At 33.8% G+C, this 16,573-nt stretch overlaps 2 protein-coding genes across 3 annotated transcripts in view; one reads left to right on the forward strand and one right to left on the reverse strand.

The window, feature by feature from the left end:
- Nucleotides 1-4: 4 nt before the first annotated feature.
- Nucleotides 5-5,121, forward strand: LOC126914030 (E3 ubiquitin-protein ligase RAD18-like). Its single transcript, XM_050717453.1, has 7 exons — nt 5-422; nt 498-576; nt 663-1,206; nt 1,277-1,535; nt 1,625-1,685; nt 1,758-2,501; nt 3,077-5,121. Exons 1-7 carry the CDS (start codon nt 390-392, stop codon nt 3,448-3,450), a joined length of 2,094 nt encoding a protein of 697 aa, XP_050573410.1. The 5' UTR covers nt 5-389; the 3' UTR covers nt 3,451-5,121.
- The window catches only part of LOC126913984 (uncharacterized), a 226,545-nt gene continuing 213,866 nt past the window's right edge, over nt 3,895-16,573 (reverse strand). For both annotated transcript variants that reach the window (XM_050717331.1, XM_050717330.1), the window contains 3 exons: nt 9,098-9,258; nt 8,460-8,609; nt 3,895-7,820 (listed from right to left, as the gene is read on the reverse strand). In XM_050717331.1, coding sequence (XP_050573288.1) covers nt 7,701-7,820; nt 8,460-8,609; nt 9,098-9,258 — 431 coding nt within the window. In that variant the 3' untranslated portion in view covers nt 3,895-7,700. The remainder of the gene's footprint in view (nt 7,821-8,459; nt 8,610-9,097; nt 9,259-16,573) is intronic.

The following is a 16,573-nucleotide window of genomic DNA, read 5'->3' on the forward strand; positions in this document are numbered from 1 at the left end:
ACACTATCATATCGTTTCGTACTTTTATATATCCATATATATGTCAAATAATTAACATTTTAAATATTTCTTAATCGTATAAAATATTTCATGTGTGAAAATCAAAGTTATTAAAATTATAAAATTAATATTATGGTTTATATAGTTTTTTATATGTTTGCGACGTACACAAAAATTTAAAACATGAAAATTTTATGACAAAGCTGTACCTGACTGTTCGGTTCTTTATATCTTTCTTAATCATATTTATATTTTTGACAGACGATGTGCAACAGTATGTTTGTCTACCTGTTGCTTCAAAATAATGAGTAACTGTTGTTTATTGTAGCTACAATTATTATTGTATAGATTAACCTTAAAATTATTTTGTGTTTTGTATATAACCTTATATGATGTGGCCTCAAGAATATATAGAATTAAAGGTTTATTGATTATGTTCATAAAATTTATTTTTTTGTAATATCAATAAAAGTAGTATTGAATAATTTTTCTTGTAGCATATAGAAAATTTGCTGATTTGCGGAATATGCTATGAATTCATGGATACATCTGTTATGACATCATGCTCTCATAACTGTAAGATAAAATCTATTTGCTTTTAATATATTAACAGGATTTTTATTATTCATTATTATCATCATTATTATTCTCTTAAATTTTAGATTGTTCTTTATGTATCAGAAAGTATTTACATTACAAAACTCAATGTCCTGCGTGCTTTGCAGAAACTTTTGAAAAGGATTTAAGGAAAAATAAAAGTCTAGATGAGATTATAGCACACTTTTCACAAATTAAAGATAAATTAAAAAGATCTTTACAAATTCAGATTCAATTCACAAAATTTAATGAAGCTGATGATGTTTCTAATTCACCAAAATCATTGCTTCAAAATAAGAGTGCATATATAAATGGACAAGAAAATAAAGTTATATATAGTAAAATTATTAATAATATTCCTACTTCTCAAAGTAATACTTCACCATCTATACATGTACAAAAAGATTTATCTAGTCCTAGTACAAGTGGAATACCTAGAATACCTTTAATGTTCACACCTAAAAGTAATAAACGTCCGATTATAACAAATACAGAAGAAACTAAGATTGTTATATGTCCAGTATGTAAAGTTACCATTTCAGAGTTAAAAATAAACAGACATCTTGATGATTGTTTAAAAAGGGAATCTGTGAAAGAGAAACCTCAAATGTAAGAAAATGCTAAGATTTAGTATACAAATACTTAATTAGAAAAATGTAATGATTTTTTATTTTTATAGAATAGAATCGAAACGTAAACCGCTGCCAAAATTAGTATTTAGTTTAATGAAAGATGCTGTATTAAAAAAGAAAGCAAAGGAATTTGGTTTGTCTTTACAAGGAGATCGGAAAGCTTTAGAAACGCGACTACAGAGATATATTGTTCTTTATAATGCAGAATGTGACAAACTAAATCCACGACCAGTCACAGAACTAGTAAAACAATGTGAAGATGAAGAGAACCTAGAAAAAAAAGTTAACAAAACATCCTTTCTAAATGTAAATATTTTATATTAGCTTATTGTGTTTGTCTAAAAACTATACTTTTTTGCTTTTAATTAAACTTATCAAATTATTTACTATTTCAGAAATTACAAGTTACTAAAAACACAGAAGAAAATGCTATAGAAGATGAACGAAGAAAATATTGTAAGTTTTATAAATTCTTAAGCTTCTCCATATAATATTTATAATATTTGATTATTATTTTATTTTCATCAGTGGAAACGCACAAAAATAGCTTTGACAGTCTAATTAATAAGATCAAAAATGTACAATCTTCACAAAAGCCATCAGCACGGCGTAGTTTGTTAATGACAAGTACAGAACGTAATGAGGATGTTTCACCAAAACGTCAAATGATGAGTGAAAATTTGAATGATTCAATGATACATACAGAACAAACTGATCTTAAGCTGTCAAATTCTGATGCATATATTCCAGATTCTGATTCAGATACTTCTTGTCCATTACAAATGTACTCTAGTATTGATCCAAACAAATTTCTTACTGTAGAATTATCTTCTGATAATAATGTTTCGGGTAATAAATCTGAGAATGATGAAACAAATGATGATCAAAAAGCACCTATATTTAATTATTCATCTATGAAAATAAATGAGGCAGAGAAAAGTAACAGTTCAGATGCGTTTAGTGATACATCTATTCATGATAAAATAACAGAATCAGAAATGAAAAATTCATCTTATAAGAATACATTAAAAAGTAATTTGAAAAATTCACCTAATACTTCCAAATATAAGAAATTGCTACAAAGAAGAAAGAAATCATCTTTAAAAAATGAAGTGGAACAGACAGAGTCTGCTACTACAAGTATGAAATGTCTTGATTCTGATAGCATTTCAGATCAAAAGGAAGAAGGAGATGAAAGATCAAAATCTATCTTGCAAGATATTGCATGTGATTTATCAAGTAATGATAGTATTGACAGTAAATTTAATCATGGTATGTAATGCGCTTTTAGTAAAAGTTTAGTTGGTTATTTATTAAGCAATTTCATAATGCTGTATAAAAATTAACACGTTCATAGTCTGTCATAGTGTCATGTATATATGGCTTATTCACATATCCCCAAATATAATCATAGATAATCGAACCAAAAATTATATATTTTTTTCTTAGAGAATAACAACACCAACAAGTTGTTATAACAGTAACAAGTTCCTACATAAAAGAAATAATTGAATAGCATATAAGTTGAATTTAAAAATAATTAAAAGATAGTCAAAACATATTTCCAATTATATTTGCTGCAATATTTTTTCTGGAAGATGTGCATATCGCTTGCTTGCATATATGAAGAAGTATTTATGTTTTCATCTCGGATTGTGAACGTGTTAAAAATATCTTTGTGAAAAAAGAACCCTTCCATGATAAAATATTAATCAAAATTTTTAAGTATAAAAAGATTACTAAAAGCATTGAAACACAAAAGTTAGCATTGATTTTATATTGGAATATAATAGAAACATATTGAAAATGGTTTGGAATATTAACAAATTTTCTAAATAATCTTACAGGAAAATTACGTTCTATTAACCTTGGATTTTTAGATAGTAAAGTAATTAGTCCTTCAAATTTGGAGAAAGAAAATATAATTTCTTCTCCTGAATGCAGTAAAAATGGTTCTAATCGAAAAAGAACTCGCGATTTGATACAAACTGATAATAATCTCATGTCAAATAACATGAAAAAAGTTAAAAAATCGTCTCTGTGCTCCACGATTGAGACCAAAGAATTAAGTAATGAAGAGTCTTCATATGCTTTAAATGATGAAAAAATGGAATATGCACTGAATAAATCACGATTGAGAAAACGATTGTTAAATGTTACAGAAAATACCAACGTCGTAAGAAAATCTGCTAGAGTAAAGCTTAAAGAAAATAAATCATAAAAATAAAATCAATTTTTTACAAATTGCTTCAATTATTGTATATTTAGCAAATTTATACATCATTTATCGCCTTTAATATGTAAAAATAAGTAATATCTAGTTTTACTTTATTAACGTACAAAAAGTTAAAAAAAATATATGTAAATAGTTTCAAAATTATTGTATTTTCTGATTTGTTTCATAGGAACTAATTTAAACACCTAATAATGTTTACAATGTAATTGTTTCTTTGCATTAATTTATTTTGTACTTGACTTTATTATATATTAGATATTTAATTACAAGTATATTTTATTTACGCTGTTTAGTATCAAATATAAAAGAAAGTAGTCATGTATATTTTATTATATCTTTTAATATTCACGTCTACAATTTTACTTTCCTTTTCTCTTGCATAAAATGTAATGATTTAGCACAAATAAGAATATTGGAAAAAATACAAAATTATTTATCAAAGACACCAAATTTTATTGAATATATTACAGTATTTTGATCAGAAAGGGATCAACAATGGTAAAATGATGACAACCACATAAAATTTTACATCCCACCTTTGTATAGATATTAACAATAATATAAGAAGCCTAACTTACTTAACACTAAAATAGCTGTCTTTGACATTGTTTACGCATAAAATATGTGTCTTTGTTATGTATTTTATTTCTCATACACTTTGGTATCATTTATACATATAATCTTATGTACATTTTATGTATATATTTTCTAATATAGTTTTTTTTTTCTACATAATAGAACTTTAAAAGCTTCTAACATTCTAATGGAACAACTATCACATTCATGAAACACTTTATTTTTAATTCTTTCGTAAAGATACTGTTATAATTTTATGATGATGATGATTTATTTATTACATTGAATCTTATATGTGTATATGTATTGTTTTTTTCTCCTAAATAAATATAAGCGCAATATTAATAGGAATGAAATTTTCTTTAAAGGTTTTAAGTGGGTTGCGCTAATAGTTATATATCCTTTGACATTAAATGTTATTCATATTTGGCAGTGTTTCTGAAACTATTTTTTGCGAGGCCAAAATTTTAATATTTGTGAACTTCATGTTTTTATAAATTTCATTTTTATAAATACTATATCTAATAACATTTTGTTTGGATATAGTTAATTTTTTTATGTTCTATTACATGTAGCTTTATTAACAAATTATTAATATATCCTTTAATTCAGCGAATAAGCTACATTGTAATATATATCATATAATTTTTTTGACTTGCATTTTAAACTAATCATATGTTACATCTTTTTTTTTATATGTAATTTACTTTGTTTCATATACTTTAATATTTCAAAAATAACTTCTTTTTTTTAAATATTTTCATTGCCTTATTATTTTCTAACAAAATTATAGATTTAGATTGTTAGAGATTCTGGTAATATTGTATACTACACTATTGAGTAGTTTATTGATTTATGTAATTGGTTTTTTGACGGTTACGCATAAAATGTTTGAGAACCACTGCTGTATGGTATGGCATCAGGCGAGGTAGTTACTCAACGTTTACTACACTCCTAAATATACTACAAGCATGTTTAGTTTCCCTGTGTATAGAAATCCATAATACATATTCTTAAAGAACATAACAAATGTACATGTATATACAAGAAGAATATTTCTAAATATACAATTTCTAAATATACTTGATTTTCTTTTACCTAATAACACAATAAAAATTGATTGAAAGAAATTTTAATTTTTTTTTTATTTTTTAGTAAAACTTTTTGTAAACATGTGAATTAATGATAATCTAAAGATCGATTTAGGAAATTATATAAAGTCGAAATAATAAATTTATTTTTAAATATAAATATCTATAAGTTTATTTTTAAGAAAATAAACTTCATAGAGCATAGGATTATGCCGTTTTAAAGTAGAATCAATAGTTTAAGTTCATAACATAACTTAATACCATTTAATGTAGAACGATGTCTGATATTATGTTGTTCGATAAACGTTGTTTGATAAATGAAAAAAGAAACAGCTGCATAGTGTGAAGCGCACACAAAAGCTCTTTCGATTGCTTAAAAATATCAAGTTTTAGAAATTGAAGTTTTACAATTTACTTATCGTGGGAAGCTTATGTGCTTTTCTGCCGCGTCAAGCAAAAGCGTTTTATTACGTCGTTTGCGTGAGCTACTGTCTAGAGCGTGGCTCTAAAATTGAAACAGCCCTAAGTAACTTCTATTATACAGGACTTAAATACTATAACGGTTAACGATTGTATTCCATACAGTTTCTTTTTATCATTAGTTAATACACACGGATAGTATCGTTTCATTGAGTAACATTAGTTAACATTGTAGTTGTAGCCTAACATTTGCACAATAAACGTCACACTTTCTCCCAAATAATATATCGATTTTATTTACATTATACGCGTGTAATATTTATAACATTATATGTACAGGAAATTATTTATTGGGCACACGTTATTCGAAAGAAAATGTGATATGTTAGTTGCGAGTGTATTTTGTCACTGCAAGCATCTCTCATGTTGCGCTTTGCAAGCACGTGCAGGTATGCGGTCTAATCTGCAACGATATGTTAGAAATGTTTGAGTTGCATCTTGTCGTTTTTAAACTTTGGGAACGTAAGATAAAATTATGTTACAGTTATTTACATTGGTGCGATGGTTCAGCGACGCGATGAACAACTTACTTTCTTTATATGTATCGTCATATATTTTTCGTGATGGTTTGATTGACTCTTTGATTACCCAGTTTGATTTGTTTCTTCCCTCTATTACGTTTGAAACGATTGCTTTCATTCGAGTTTCGAGGAATTCTGACTATTTTTTACAGACACATTGCACAGAAGCACGTTTTATGCACATTAATCGAAGAAATTGTATACACGATTAAAGGAATATTTTACTACTAATTAGAATATTTATTATAGAATTTCTTCTTATTAACACATTTATTATTTTCTCCAAAAGATTATCACGATGAATCACATTGTAACATTTTCTTAGAATCCAAGAGAATTCTCGTTTAATTATAGCGGACAATCGTCGGATTGTCAAGAAGCAATTATATCGTATCGACGAATCTATTAACTTTTAATAAATGTAGGATTCGAAACCGTGCATTTTAATCGCTCCATTGAAATTTTTAACACGCTAAAAAATCCGAATAACAGGACCTCCAAATTTTGATTTCAACCGTTTAACGATATTATATTTAAAGGCTTCTCACCGTTAACGAACTTGTAGAAACGTGTATTTATTTTATCTAAGAGATTGATAAACGTAGCAACGAGAATCTTTCTTTATAAAATTAAAGCAATTGGTATAATTTCTATGTCAGTTAATTTTCAACAGAAGCGTTTTTCCATGACATTAGAACATCTTTCATTAAAGTTTGAAATATTTTAAATAGTCTCTCTGCGATATTCATACAAGATGTATAAATATATCAAGTTATTACGATAATACATAGAACTTTTTTATGGTTTCAAATCCTCCGAAGGACAGAGACGTATTCGTCCAGAGCAAAAGCTTTACAAAAATATTATTCTGCTTGTACAACAGCGATGGCCAATTGTGTACATTCAAACACGGTGTCTAGTTTTTAAAGGATTACGGAAAAATAAAGAGTCCTATTATATCTTCGTATTTTTCAAATAAATATCTATATGGCAAACATTCTACTTCTCCTTTACCTCCTTTACCACATTCTAAAACTCTCAAAGCAGTCTTATTATGTTAAATGAACTCTAAGGATGTTCGTTTCGAAGGATAAACCACACTGGATATCATATTATTATTCTGACCTACATTAACAATGTATTTTCTGAAATATACGCTAATTAGATTTAAGTATCAGATGGAGCGTTACTACGAATGCAATTCGTACTAATCGCGTGGACTGTCTTACGTCTAAAAATGTAGTTTCATCTGAGGCTTCGAATTTCGTGTATTATATTTACAATTTTATTCACAGCGAAAGTTATATATTGCACTCGATCAACGCGCGTCGACTCCATTTACATTTATAGACATTAACGAATGAATTGTCTTTTAATGAGCGAATAACATTCATATTGAAACGAATTCGAAACGGAGGAACTGATCTTTGTCATGATATCTCGTTCGTAAGTTGGATGTTACGTTTGAAAATGAAAGATAAAAGATGTGTCGTGATGGACATGAAAGTTTCTTCTTTTTCTTCTAGCTTTTAAATAGCAGGTTTCTCGGCTATGCATCTGATTAGCGTCACGTTGAGTTTTCTCGTTTGCTTCGTCTCATCACCGTGATACCAATGGAGCCCCTTATTTTGCGCAACAGATCTATTATATCAGCTGTTGTCATGTGTTCCACGCTTTCGTCATTCACCTGAAGCAGAAGAGAAACTGATGAATAATATATGAACAATAACGTATAATAGGTTTGAAGCGAGAATAATAGAGAATAATAATTAATTTGTCGAACGTACAAAATCTTAGTCACAATAGACTTTTGGAACAATATATATTTTCCAGGAATAACGTTATCTCCTTTGTGATTTTATCACTGTTCTTATTGTTATTGTACGCACTTACTATTTATCTTCTGTTGAATGATACGTTTTTATTACTTTATTTCCAATAGACGATGAAAATCACAATTTAAAGAAGCAATTGTTCATTATGACTATTATTAACACAAGGAATTCTGTTTACACAATTATATAAATTTAATTTTTCATTTCACAGCTCTTAAGTATACATAATACGTGTACATAATAAACTTTGAAAACTAAATTAATGGAATAATCTTCTTAGACTAAGAAATTGTCACCTCATGACTCGATTAATTGCAATATTCCATACAGATTGTGAAAAGTAATTTGAATTTAAAGTACAAGTTAGTGGGAAACATCATTTTGATTTTTTCAATTATTCCATGTCTTCTCGTTAGCATATTTATGTTCAGTTAGAAGAAGAAGCTACATATTGAAGTAGAAAACGAAACGCTAATTAGTAGCAATATTACCATCATAAGCACATCTCCTTGTTTTAGTCTACCATCCTTAGCTGCAACGCTGTCAGGGTGCACCACTGATATAACTGTACGGTTTCCTTCAGGTTGCAAGCTGAATCCCAGTCGACTATTCCAACCACGTGTCAGCTCTACCATGAACACCTTTAAGAACGATAATTATCGTTGCAACTAATATACAAATTTTGACTATAAATGTTAAATTTCCTTATAAAATGAAAAAAAAAAAAAAAAATAGGAATTTAGAAAGAAATAAAAATTAAGCTGTTCCGAATTTATTATTTTCGGTATATTATTCGTTAAAAATAGAAATTTTTAATAATGATATTTTATTGATAATATTAAAAAAACTACAAACCATTAATTAAGAGTAAATTAAGTTCAAGCATTTATTTATAAAACGGGACAATCTGTATATTTATTTGGGGTCTGCTATTTTATCTTGGAAAGAAAAATTCAAGTTGCAAAATTTAAAAAGAAATAATCAAATATTTTAAAAGCTTGTCCTTGACCTTCAAATTGTGAAACAATGATTCAAACAAGCTACGCTAAACAGCAACGTATTTTACTCGCAAATAAATAGACCCAGTATTAATTAGGCTTCGCTGCGATTCGTTGAACGAGAACCTTACCTCACTTCCTTGCTCAACATTTTTAATGCGGGCAGCTGCGTTCGTGGGCTTCTCGTCTTTGTTTTCAGTTTTATCTATTCCATCATCTGGAGCGAACATCACGCCTTTCCACTTCAACAAACCCTTGCTGCCAACGGGATCTTCTGCTCCCAAGATTTTCCCTGTATCGCACATAAAATTAAGTCACAACGTGCGACGTAAAGTTTACATTAAACGATGGATTTCGATTTTCGAATCGGTTGCAGTTCTCTAAGTTATCGTCTGATTCAATTGCATTTGAAATGGAATAACCGCGTTCTTTTTACAAAAAGAGCAAAAGCGACCTACGTTAAATTGCTTCTTAAAGTAAGTACCACGTGTACACGCGCGTGTCCGATACCGATGACACTGCGCTGTACTTGTTAGCCGCCGAATTAAACTCGGCTAACTGATTCATAAGGAAGAGCGAACGAATGACGATGATCTGTCAACGACGCTGAGAGGTGTTCTCTCCGAAAGCCGAGAGACTGAAACGATTCTTACTCCACAGCTGATGGAGAAGATGTTCGCCGTTGAGAAGCTCGCACGAGACTGTCTCTCCGATTGTTGACAGACTAAAAGACTAAATTCTTGCCCTACGATTGGCGCACATGATATTGGCGATTCGAACGTTCGCGATGAACGTTATACCCGACCGGACGTCCAGCAAGACGTAAAACGGAAGCCGGAAATATGCACCCTGATTGGTTTCCACCAAACGCAAGAAAAAGATCAAGCAGCGTGCTCGTTCGCTGGGAATTGCTCACTGCACTCCCGTGCGTGACCCTGGGCCGGAAGAGGGTGAGCGATACGTGGACGAACGCGAGGCTTCGAATTTAATTAGGTAAAGGTCACGGAAATTCTTCCGGGTGAGCTCCGACCGGCCGGACCCTTATAATTAGCTAAATTGCCCTTTGGAAATAATCACTCGACTATAGAAAACACGATGGGCATGGAACATTAAAAGTAAATACTGTTGCAATTGCCGAAACGAATAGTTGTGTAATATCCCGAAGTGCTAACGTCCCGACTCTAAAATAGCTTCCTGTCTGCGAAAGCGAGTGTCATAAAAGCTACGCTGGAAAACTCTCACGCTTTTGTTCTCGATCCTTCGATTGGAACGTACTCTCCGCGTTTGGCGACTTGTCGATGTAAACGATAACGGCTGATGCGCTGATAATGAAGTCTTCTGGGAGCTGATACGATGATCCATGACGTTATCTATGGTGGCTCCAATGTCCATCGAACAATGTCCTCCTGATGTCTGCTACGCTTCGGTGGTCCATTCGTTTGATGATGTTGTATAGGGCGGACAACGGAACAAGGAAAAATCGAATGTACTTCATTTGGAGGGTTACTTAACTGATACCGATAGATCCTGTGTGAAGTGTGGGATTAGACGTATGCTTTATCTTGCATGGGAAGAAGCGCTATCTGTTTCAAGTTTCTCTTGTAGACGTTGACGCGAACCGCGACGGCGTGGGTGATACCGTTTGCTCCACGTTTCCCAATTGCCAGCACAGTGGTGTAAGGTTCTTTCTTCAGTACGACGATGCTATTCTCACGCCAGTACTATGTTTCTCTTTGGTTCACTTCTGTCGTACGTCCAGATGATGTATGTGCTTCTTGTATATTACATGTATCGGGCAGAACTGCTTTACCTTCTGGATGTGTTGTCAATGCGATTTGCGATGATTGGCAGGTAAAGCACGGGAATCGATCTGCGCTAATCTCGTAAGCGAATTACCGATCGAAAGGTGACCCAGGGTCAGTGCGACAGGATCGTTAAAATCGGAGGAGAGAGGAGATAATGGACGCGAGTTTAGTATCGACTCGATTTCGATCGCGAACGTGCTGAATTTTTCTTACGCGAACGATTCCTGTGAACGAATATCCACGACGCGCTTCCAGTGGTGTTCGACGAACAACCTGACGACGATTTTCTATGTGCTACCGAAGTGAGACGCTGAAGGTTGCTACGAAGCGGCACGACATTTCATCGACGATGAAGAATCTCTGAATCTTATCTCCCTTGCGGAATCTCCGATGAAGTTTCGACAATTCACTATTTGACGAAAATCGTCCAGTTGTCCGAAAAAGCGTTACGACATATCCCACGACGATTCTTTTGAGCGCGGCGATACGAACGAACGAGGAATTGGCGACACATCTTCTCTCTTTCGTTAACGCGCATATGATGAATTGAAAGAGCAAAACGAAGGTAACACGAAGTATTCTCGTGGCGCCGGGCCACTCAATAATATGTTACTCAACGATAGACAGCTATTCGATTTTGCCGAGCCATAGAAAACTACTCGAATCTTCGTTATCGAACTCGAAGGTTTGCAAAGCACGTGATGCGGCAGATAGAAAGCTCGCGCGTCGATCGCTGCTACTGTGCGTTGCTGGAAAGCTGACTAGCGTAGGGAATGCGGGACTGATTGCTTCTTTCGTACAGATTCGACACAATCGTAAAGATAAGCAGGTGCACTGGCCGAAAGTGACACATGTACAAACAAAGCAATACAGACCAGGCCTGACGATAAACATAGCACAGCACATAGCTGCGTTCAATTTCGGATCGCCATCGAGATTTCGTTCGAGCAAGAGGAATAATCGGTGCGGGGCACGTGTTCGCGATTCTGCCAGCTGGTTCCTCTTCTCGTTGAACGATAATGCGACGATGTAACGTTCGGAATTGTCACGTAAACGCGCATCATGGAAGTCCGCCGCGGCAACGACGACGTCCGCGTGTATTTTTCGCTTCTCAGCGCGAACGTTGGAATCCACGACGTTTGTCCTCTTGCGTCGTTGCTCGTTGACGCGCGATTCTTCGAGATATTTGCCCCCGCACCTGAATGTGCGCGATCGCGGCGCGAACTGTTTTCGGATGATCGGTTCGCGACTTTCGAATCGAATTGTTGTTTGTGACAGTATGACACGTGTTTCTGAATACCTCGTTCAGCTTTATCGTAATCAGCCATCATTTGTTTCCAGACTTTTCGCGTTTTCTGCTTCGTCTTGTGGTTCATCGTGATGTTGGCAACAGGTCGTTCCTCGTGTGTTATCCTTGGTTCGTCCCAATAAATCCGGACGTGGTCGCGGATCGACTTCGATGAGCCGTCGGTCTTATGTGGAGTGTCGGTTAATAACGCGACGTGGCGAAGAACAAGCGCGTGCTGTTATTGTATTTTTTAAGCAACCGCTCTCAGGCTGCTCTAAAATCGTCCTTATTGATACTGAAGGACTCGACTGTCGATTTCGCCTCACCAGATAAAGACAGACGAAGTAGTTCAACTTCTGAATGTTGTTCGAGACTCTCGGTGCGAGTGGATCGTGTTCAAGAACGCGTTATCCAACGTAATCTAGTTGATTTTCGGTCGATTTCCGACAGACACGTCGACAAATGTTTGCATACGCGCCGCTTGCTTTTAAGTTCGTGAACGCGTTGGTCGACGACGACAGTGTTATACAAGCACAGAGACGTTTCCGAACCGAAAAATACGCGCGGAAATTACGAACGAAACGAAGAAAGATGGTCGCCTTGTTCCTCCTTATGTTTTCCTCGATTGTGTCCGGTTGTTTGTGATGTGCCAGGCATTCTGCCTCTTCTTAGACGAGCATTCGACTCGAAGGATCGAAAAAGATTTACGTGCTCGTGTTCCATGTCGATTACACTGCGCTGTACTTGTTGCACGCCCAATTAATCTTGGATTCGCGAGAGAGAGTGGCAGTTGAATGAACGATGAACTGTCAACGACACCAAGGGCTGTTCTTCTCCGAACGATAAGAGGATTTCGAATCGTCTCCGGTCGCTGAGGAGAAGAATCACGAAGGATCGTTACGAATGGTCACAACGATACTTGACTCTAAAGAATTGAACTCGATTCGAAAATATAAAGCTCGGCCAAGATCGTCAACTGATCGTTCGACTGATTAAACGATACTTTGTTTCACGAATGTTTGCAGAGTCGAAGTTGACGAGTCGAAAACTCGATCGAAATGATTCTAAACTTCTCCCACGACTCGTAAGAATGATGTTCATTAATTCGAAATTTCGTGACTGTGGCTCGGCTCGACCGGACGCCCAGCAAAACCGAAAACGGAAGCTTCGAAAATACGCACCCTGACTGGTTTTCCCCAAATGCGAGAAAATGGACGCGAGTGGCACTCACTGCATTTCCGTGCGTGATTAGGTAGGGGTTGCGAAAATTCTTTCAGGCGAACTTCGATCGGTCGGCACGTTACAATTAACTAAATTACCCTTCGGAAGCAACCGCGTTTATGACACACTCGGTTATCGGGAACACAATGCACATGGGAAATTAAAAGTGCTGTTACAATTATCGAGAAGAATCGTACAAAACGCTCACGTGCCGATACTAAAATAGCTTGTTGATTAAACCGAGCGTCGTACAATTATTCAGGAAAATCTGCACATTTTTGTTTCTTGCAGAGGAAACACCTTGTTGATAGTAAAAAGTAAGATGAAATATGTAAAGACTCTTTCACGAAAATTGCGTTTATATATATGCAGTATCTAAATGGGTCTTTAGAGGAAAGGACAAGTAATGATATTTTGATTTAATAAACAATATTCAAAACAACGAAACGATTACAATATTGTCGCACATCTTATTATAATACTCGGCTCTCGACTTCCTGATTCACACTCTCCGGCTTCTGCACTCGCTCGCTCTCGCTTCTCAAGTCACACTGTCTTTAGCATCCCTTTGTCTTTTCCCGCCCTATCGCGCGCGTGTTCCGAAAACGCCCGTGGCCAGGGTCACGCAGGCCTTTTTCACAAAACTATTCGCTCGAAAGGACCGACGACACGTTGATGTACCCGACGATGCCGCGGCTCTCGCGATGTTGTTTATGGTTTGGCCGATATCTTAAGCCTTTTGCCCACGATACTACATATATATATATAAATCACTTAATGAATTTAGTTAAATTTCAATGTAAATGAAATGTAATATAATTACTATTGACACAGTAGACTGACCTATATCCCTTCGTTGAAAATTAAATTATTCGTGTGTGTGATCTTTCATGTCGCACTTTCACGTAGCAAATTTCTCGCACAATAATCAACCTATATATTGATTATTTGTATATATAAATAAAAAGGAAAATGTCAGACAACGAATGATTTAACTGATCACGATTTGGAATAGAGGTATTGAACAATTATTGAGTGAACCGATCGCGTGCAAGTGACTGAACTGATTGTGAATGTTGTATACGAAATCAAGGTAACACGATATAGTTGTAACAAGATATTGCACGTTCGTACTATACTGGAAGATAAGATAATAAACTCGTTGCCGCAACTTCTTGTAATCCGTTAAAAAGTTGATACTTTCCGTTTCTGTTGTAATGTGATTTGTATTTTTTAATTGGACGTTCTGTTGAAATAGTTCGTTCGATGATTTTCATATTAAATTTATCGTTATTGTTAATTATTTGATATCGTGTAATTACAGTGAAATAAATTACACCGAAATGAATAATTAGATACATATATCGAAATAAAATTACCGACTGACGAGCATTCAGATATTTAGATGGGAATTTAAATTACTCAGGCGGAGAGCTCGATAATTATTTACAAAGCGGACGATCTCGTCGATTTCAATGGCCTTGAAATACGTTGATAAAAATCAACATTCTCATTCTCATACTCGGCTTTAGATATTTTTTTCCGAGATAGTCGTAAAAAGCTTCGGTTTGATGTACGTTACGATCACGCTTCATTCTGGCACAGAAGAAGTCATCTCGTGGCGTTCGTACTTTCATACAAGTCGACCTAGTTCATTTTCGATGATCATTTTCAACCCACGTAAGAAAGAACAATCAATGGCTTCGATTTGGATCAGAGAATCATTCGGTCGATCACGTCGAGAGACGCTCGACAACTCTACTCTGTAATAAGCTCACATATGAAATAATAAGACAGATTCAATTCACATTAAGCTCTGTATTACGTGTATTATCGTCATTTGAAATTGGAAACATCGTGGCCGTGATATTGAAGCGACTATTTGATTATTACAACCGTCATATCGTCGTCGAAACAGAATCTTTCGCTTGTGTCTCGGAAACTATAAAGCGACGATATAACGTGTATAGTGAAAAGTTGTTCAGAACGTTGATCTTGGCAACATGTTTCAGCATCACTGAAATTGGTAAGTTCGTTCGCTTTACAAGTAATCGCCGAGAATTCTCTTAATCTGTGTTGAAAGGTTGATTTGTTACTCTAAGCGTTTATCGTGAAAAAAATCTTTTCTTTGATAATATCGAAGTGTGTTTCAAGAATCGTTCCAATACTTTATTTCCACCATTTTATCTCGAAGAAAGAAAGGAACTGGAAGCGGTAAACAAGATATATCTAATGAAAGAATTTATCTTTTATCAATTTAGTTTCATCAATTTAATTTGAACTTCAACTATTTTTAAATAAAATCGATCCAGTATCCTTTGAATCGATATGAAGGACTCGGTATTGCTATCGAATCAATTGTTCTCCTAATCCTTTTAACAGGAACGTTCAATAAATCCCCTTTAATCAACAAAGCCACACCGATTCTATCCTCCCATTGTATCAATGAACAAGCGAATTTAGCAAGTAGAAAATACTATCAAAGCTAGCCTTTGCATGAACAAAAGTGGAGTTTCAAGCGCATATTCAAATAGATAAATAGAAAGGAGGTTAATTCGTTGATCCTCGTTATTTTATGGTGTATAGTATTCTTGACTAATTATAAGACTCTTTTTTTTACTTTCGTTCTTCACATTAATTGGTACATACTAAGTCTTTATACTCATAATTGAGAAAATCAGATATGAATAGATATTCGTTTCATCTGCTAAGTATTATTGGATATTTCATATTATGCGCAATATGCACATTTTTGCGCTTGTAAATTTTTCATAAATTTACACGCTTTACTAAGGATAATGCTGGAAACATTATTCTTAAAAATTTGCCTTGAAATTTACTTCACTTTGCTCGGTCAAGCTACGCTATTAAAATCGAGATGACTGGAACTGCTATGTGAATTTACTGTTTAATAATGTCTGTCAGTGGTAATTGTTCCATACTTTTTCTTCATATTGAAATGCACTGATAGACTCACTTTCTTAATATCATTACTTTTCGTTATTGACTGGACATGTCACATTTACAAATTACGTCTTCCTTTAGACACGTATAAAGAATTTCATTGATTCTTATGAAAATATCGATCGAATTACGTGAAATATGGACTCACCTATCACGCAATTATAAAGAATTTCATTAACATTAGAACTAACGACCTTTATTGCACCTAAATACGATATACGTACATAGATAATTAGAATTAAGGCGATATGGCGAAAATAAATAAGCACATATATGTAATTAATTTTTGTCTCAATAAAACTGAACATCAATATTTTCCCTACACACTT

This window comes from Bombus affinis, chromosome 3, assembly GCF_024516045.1.
Source record: "Bombus affinis isolate iyBomAffi1 chromosome 3, iyBomAffi1.2, whole genome shotgun sequence".
Taxonomy (NCBI): Eukaryota; Metazoa; Arthropoda; class Insecta; order Hymenoptera; family Apidae; genus Bombus; species Bombus affinis.

What these genes read in the sequence shown, in the direction of transcription:
- LOC126914030 (XM_050717453.1), top strand. Translation starts at nt 390, where the DNA reads ATGATGTGGCCTCAAGAATATATAGAATTAAAG. An exon ending in AAGAATATATAGAATTAAAG is followed by an intron (nt 423 to 497) that starts GTTTATTGATTA and finishes TTTTTCTTGTAG; the next exon opens with CATATAGAAAATTTGCTGAT. An exon ending in GACATCATGCTCTCATAACT is followed by an intron (nt 577 to 662) that starts GTAAGATAAAAT and finishes CTTAAATTTTAG; the next exon opens with ATTGTTCTTTATGTATCAGA.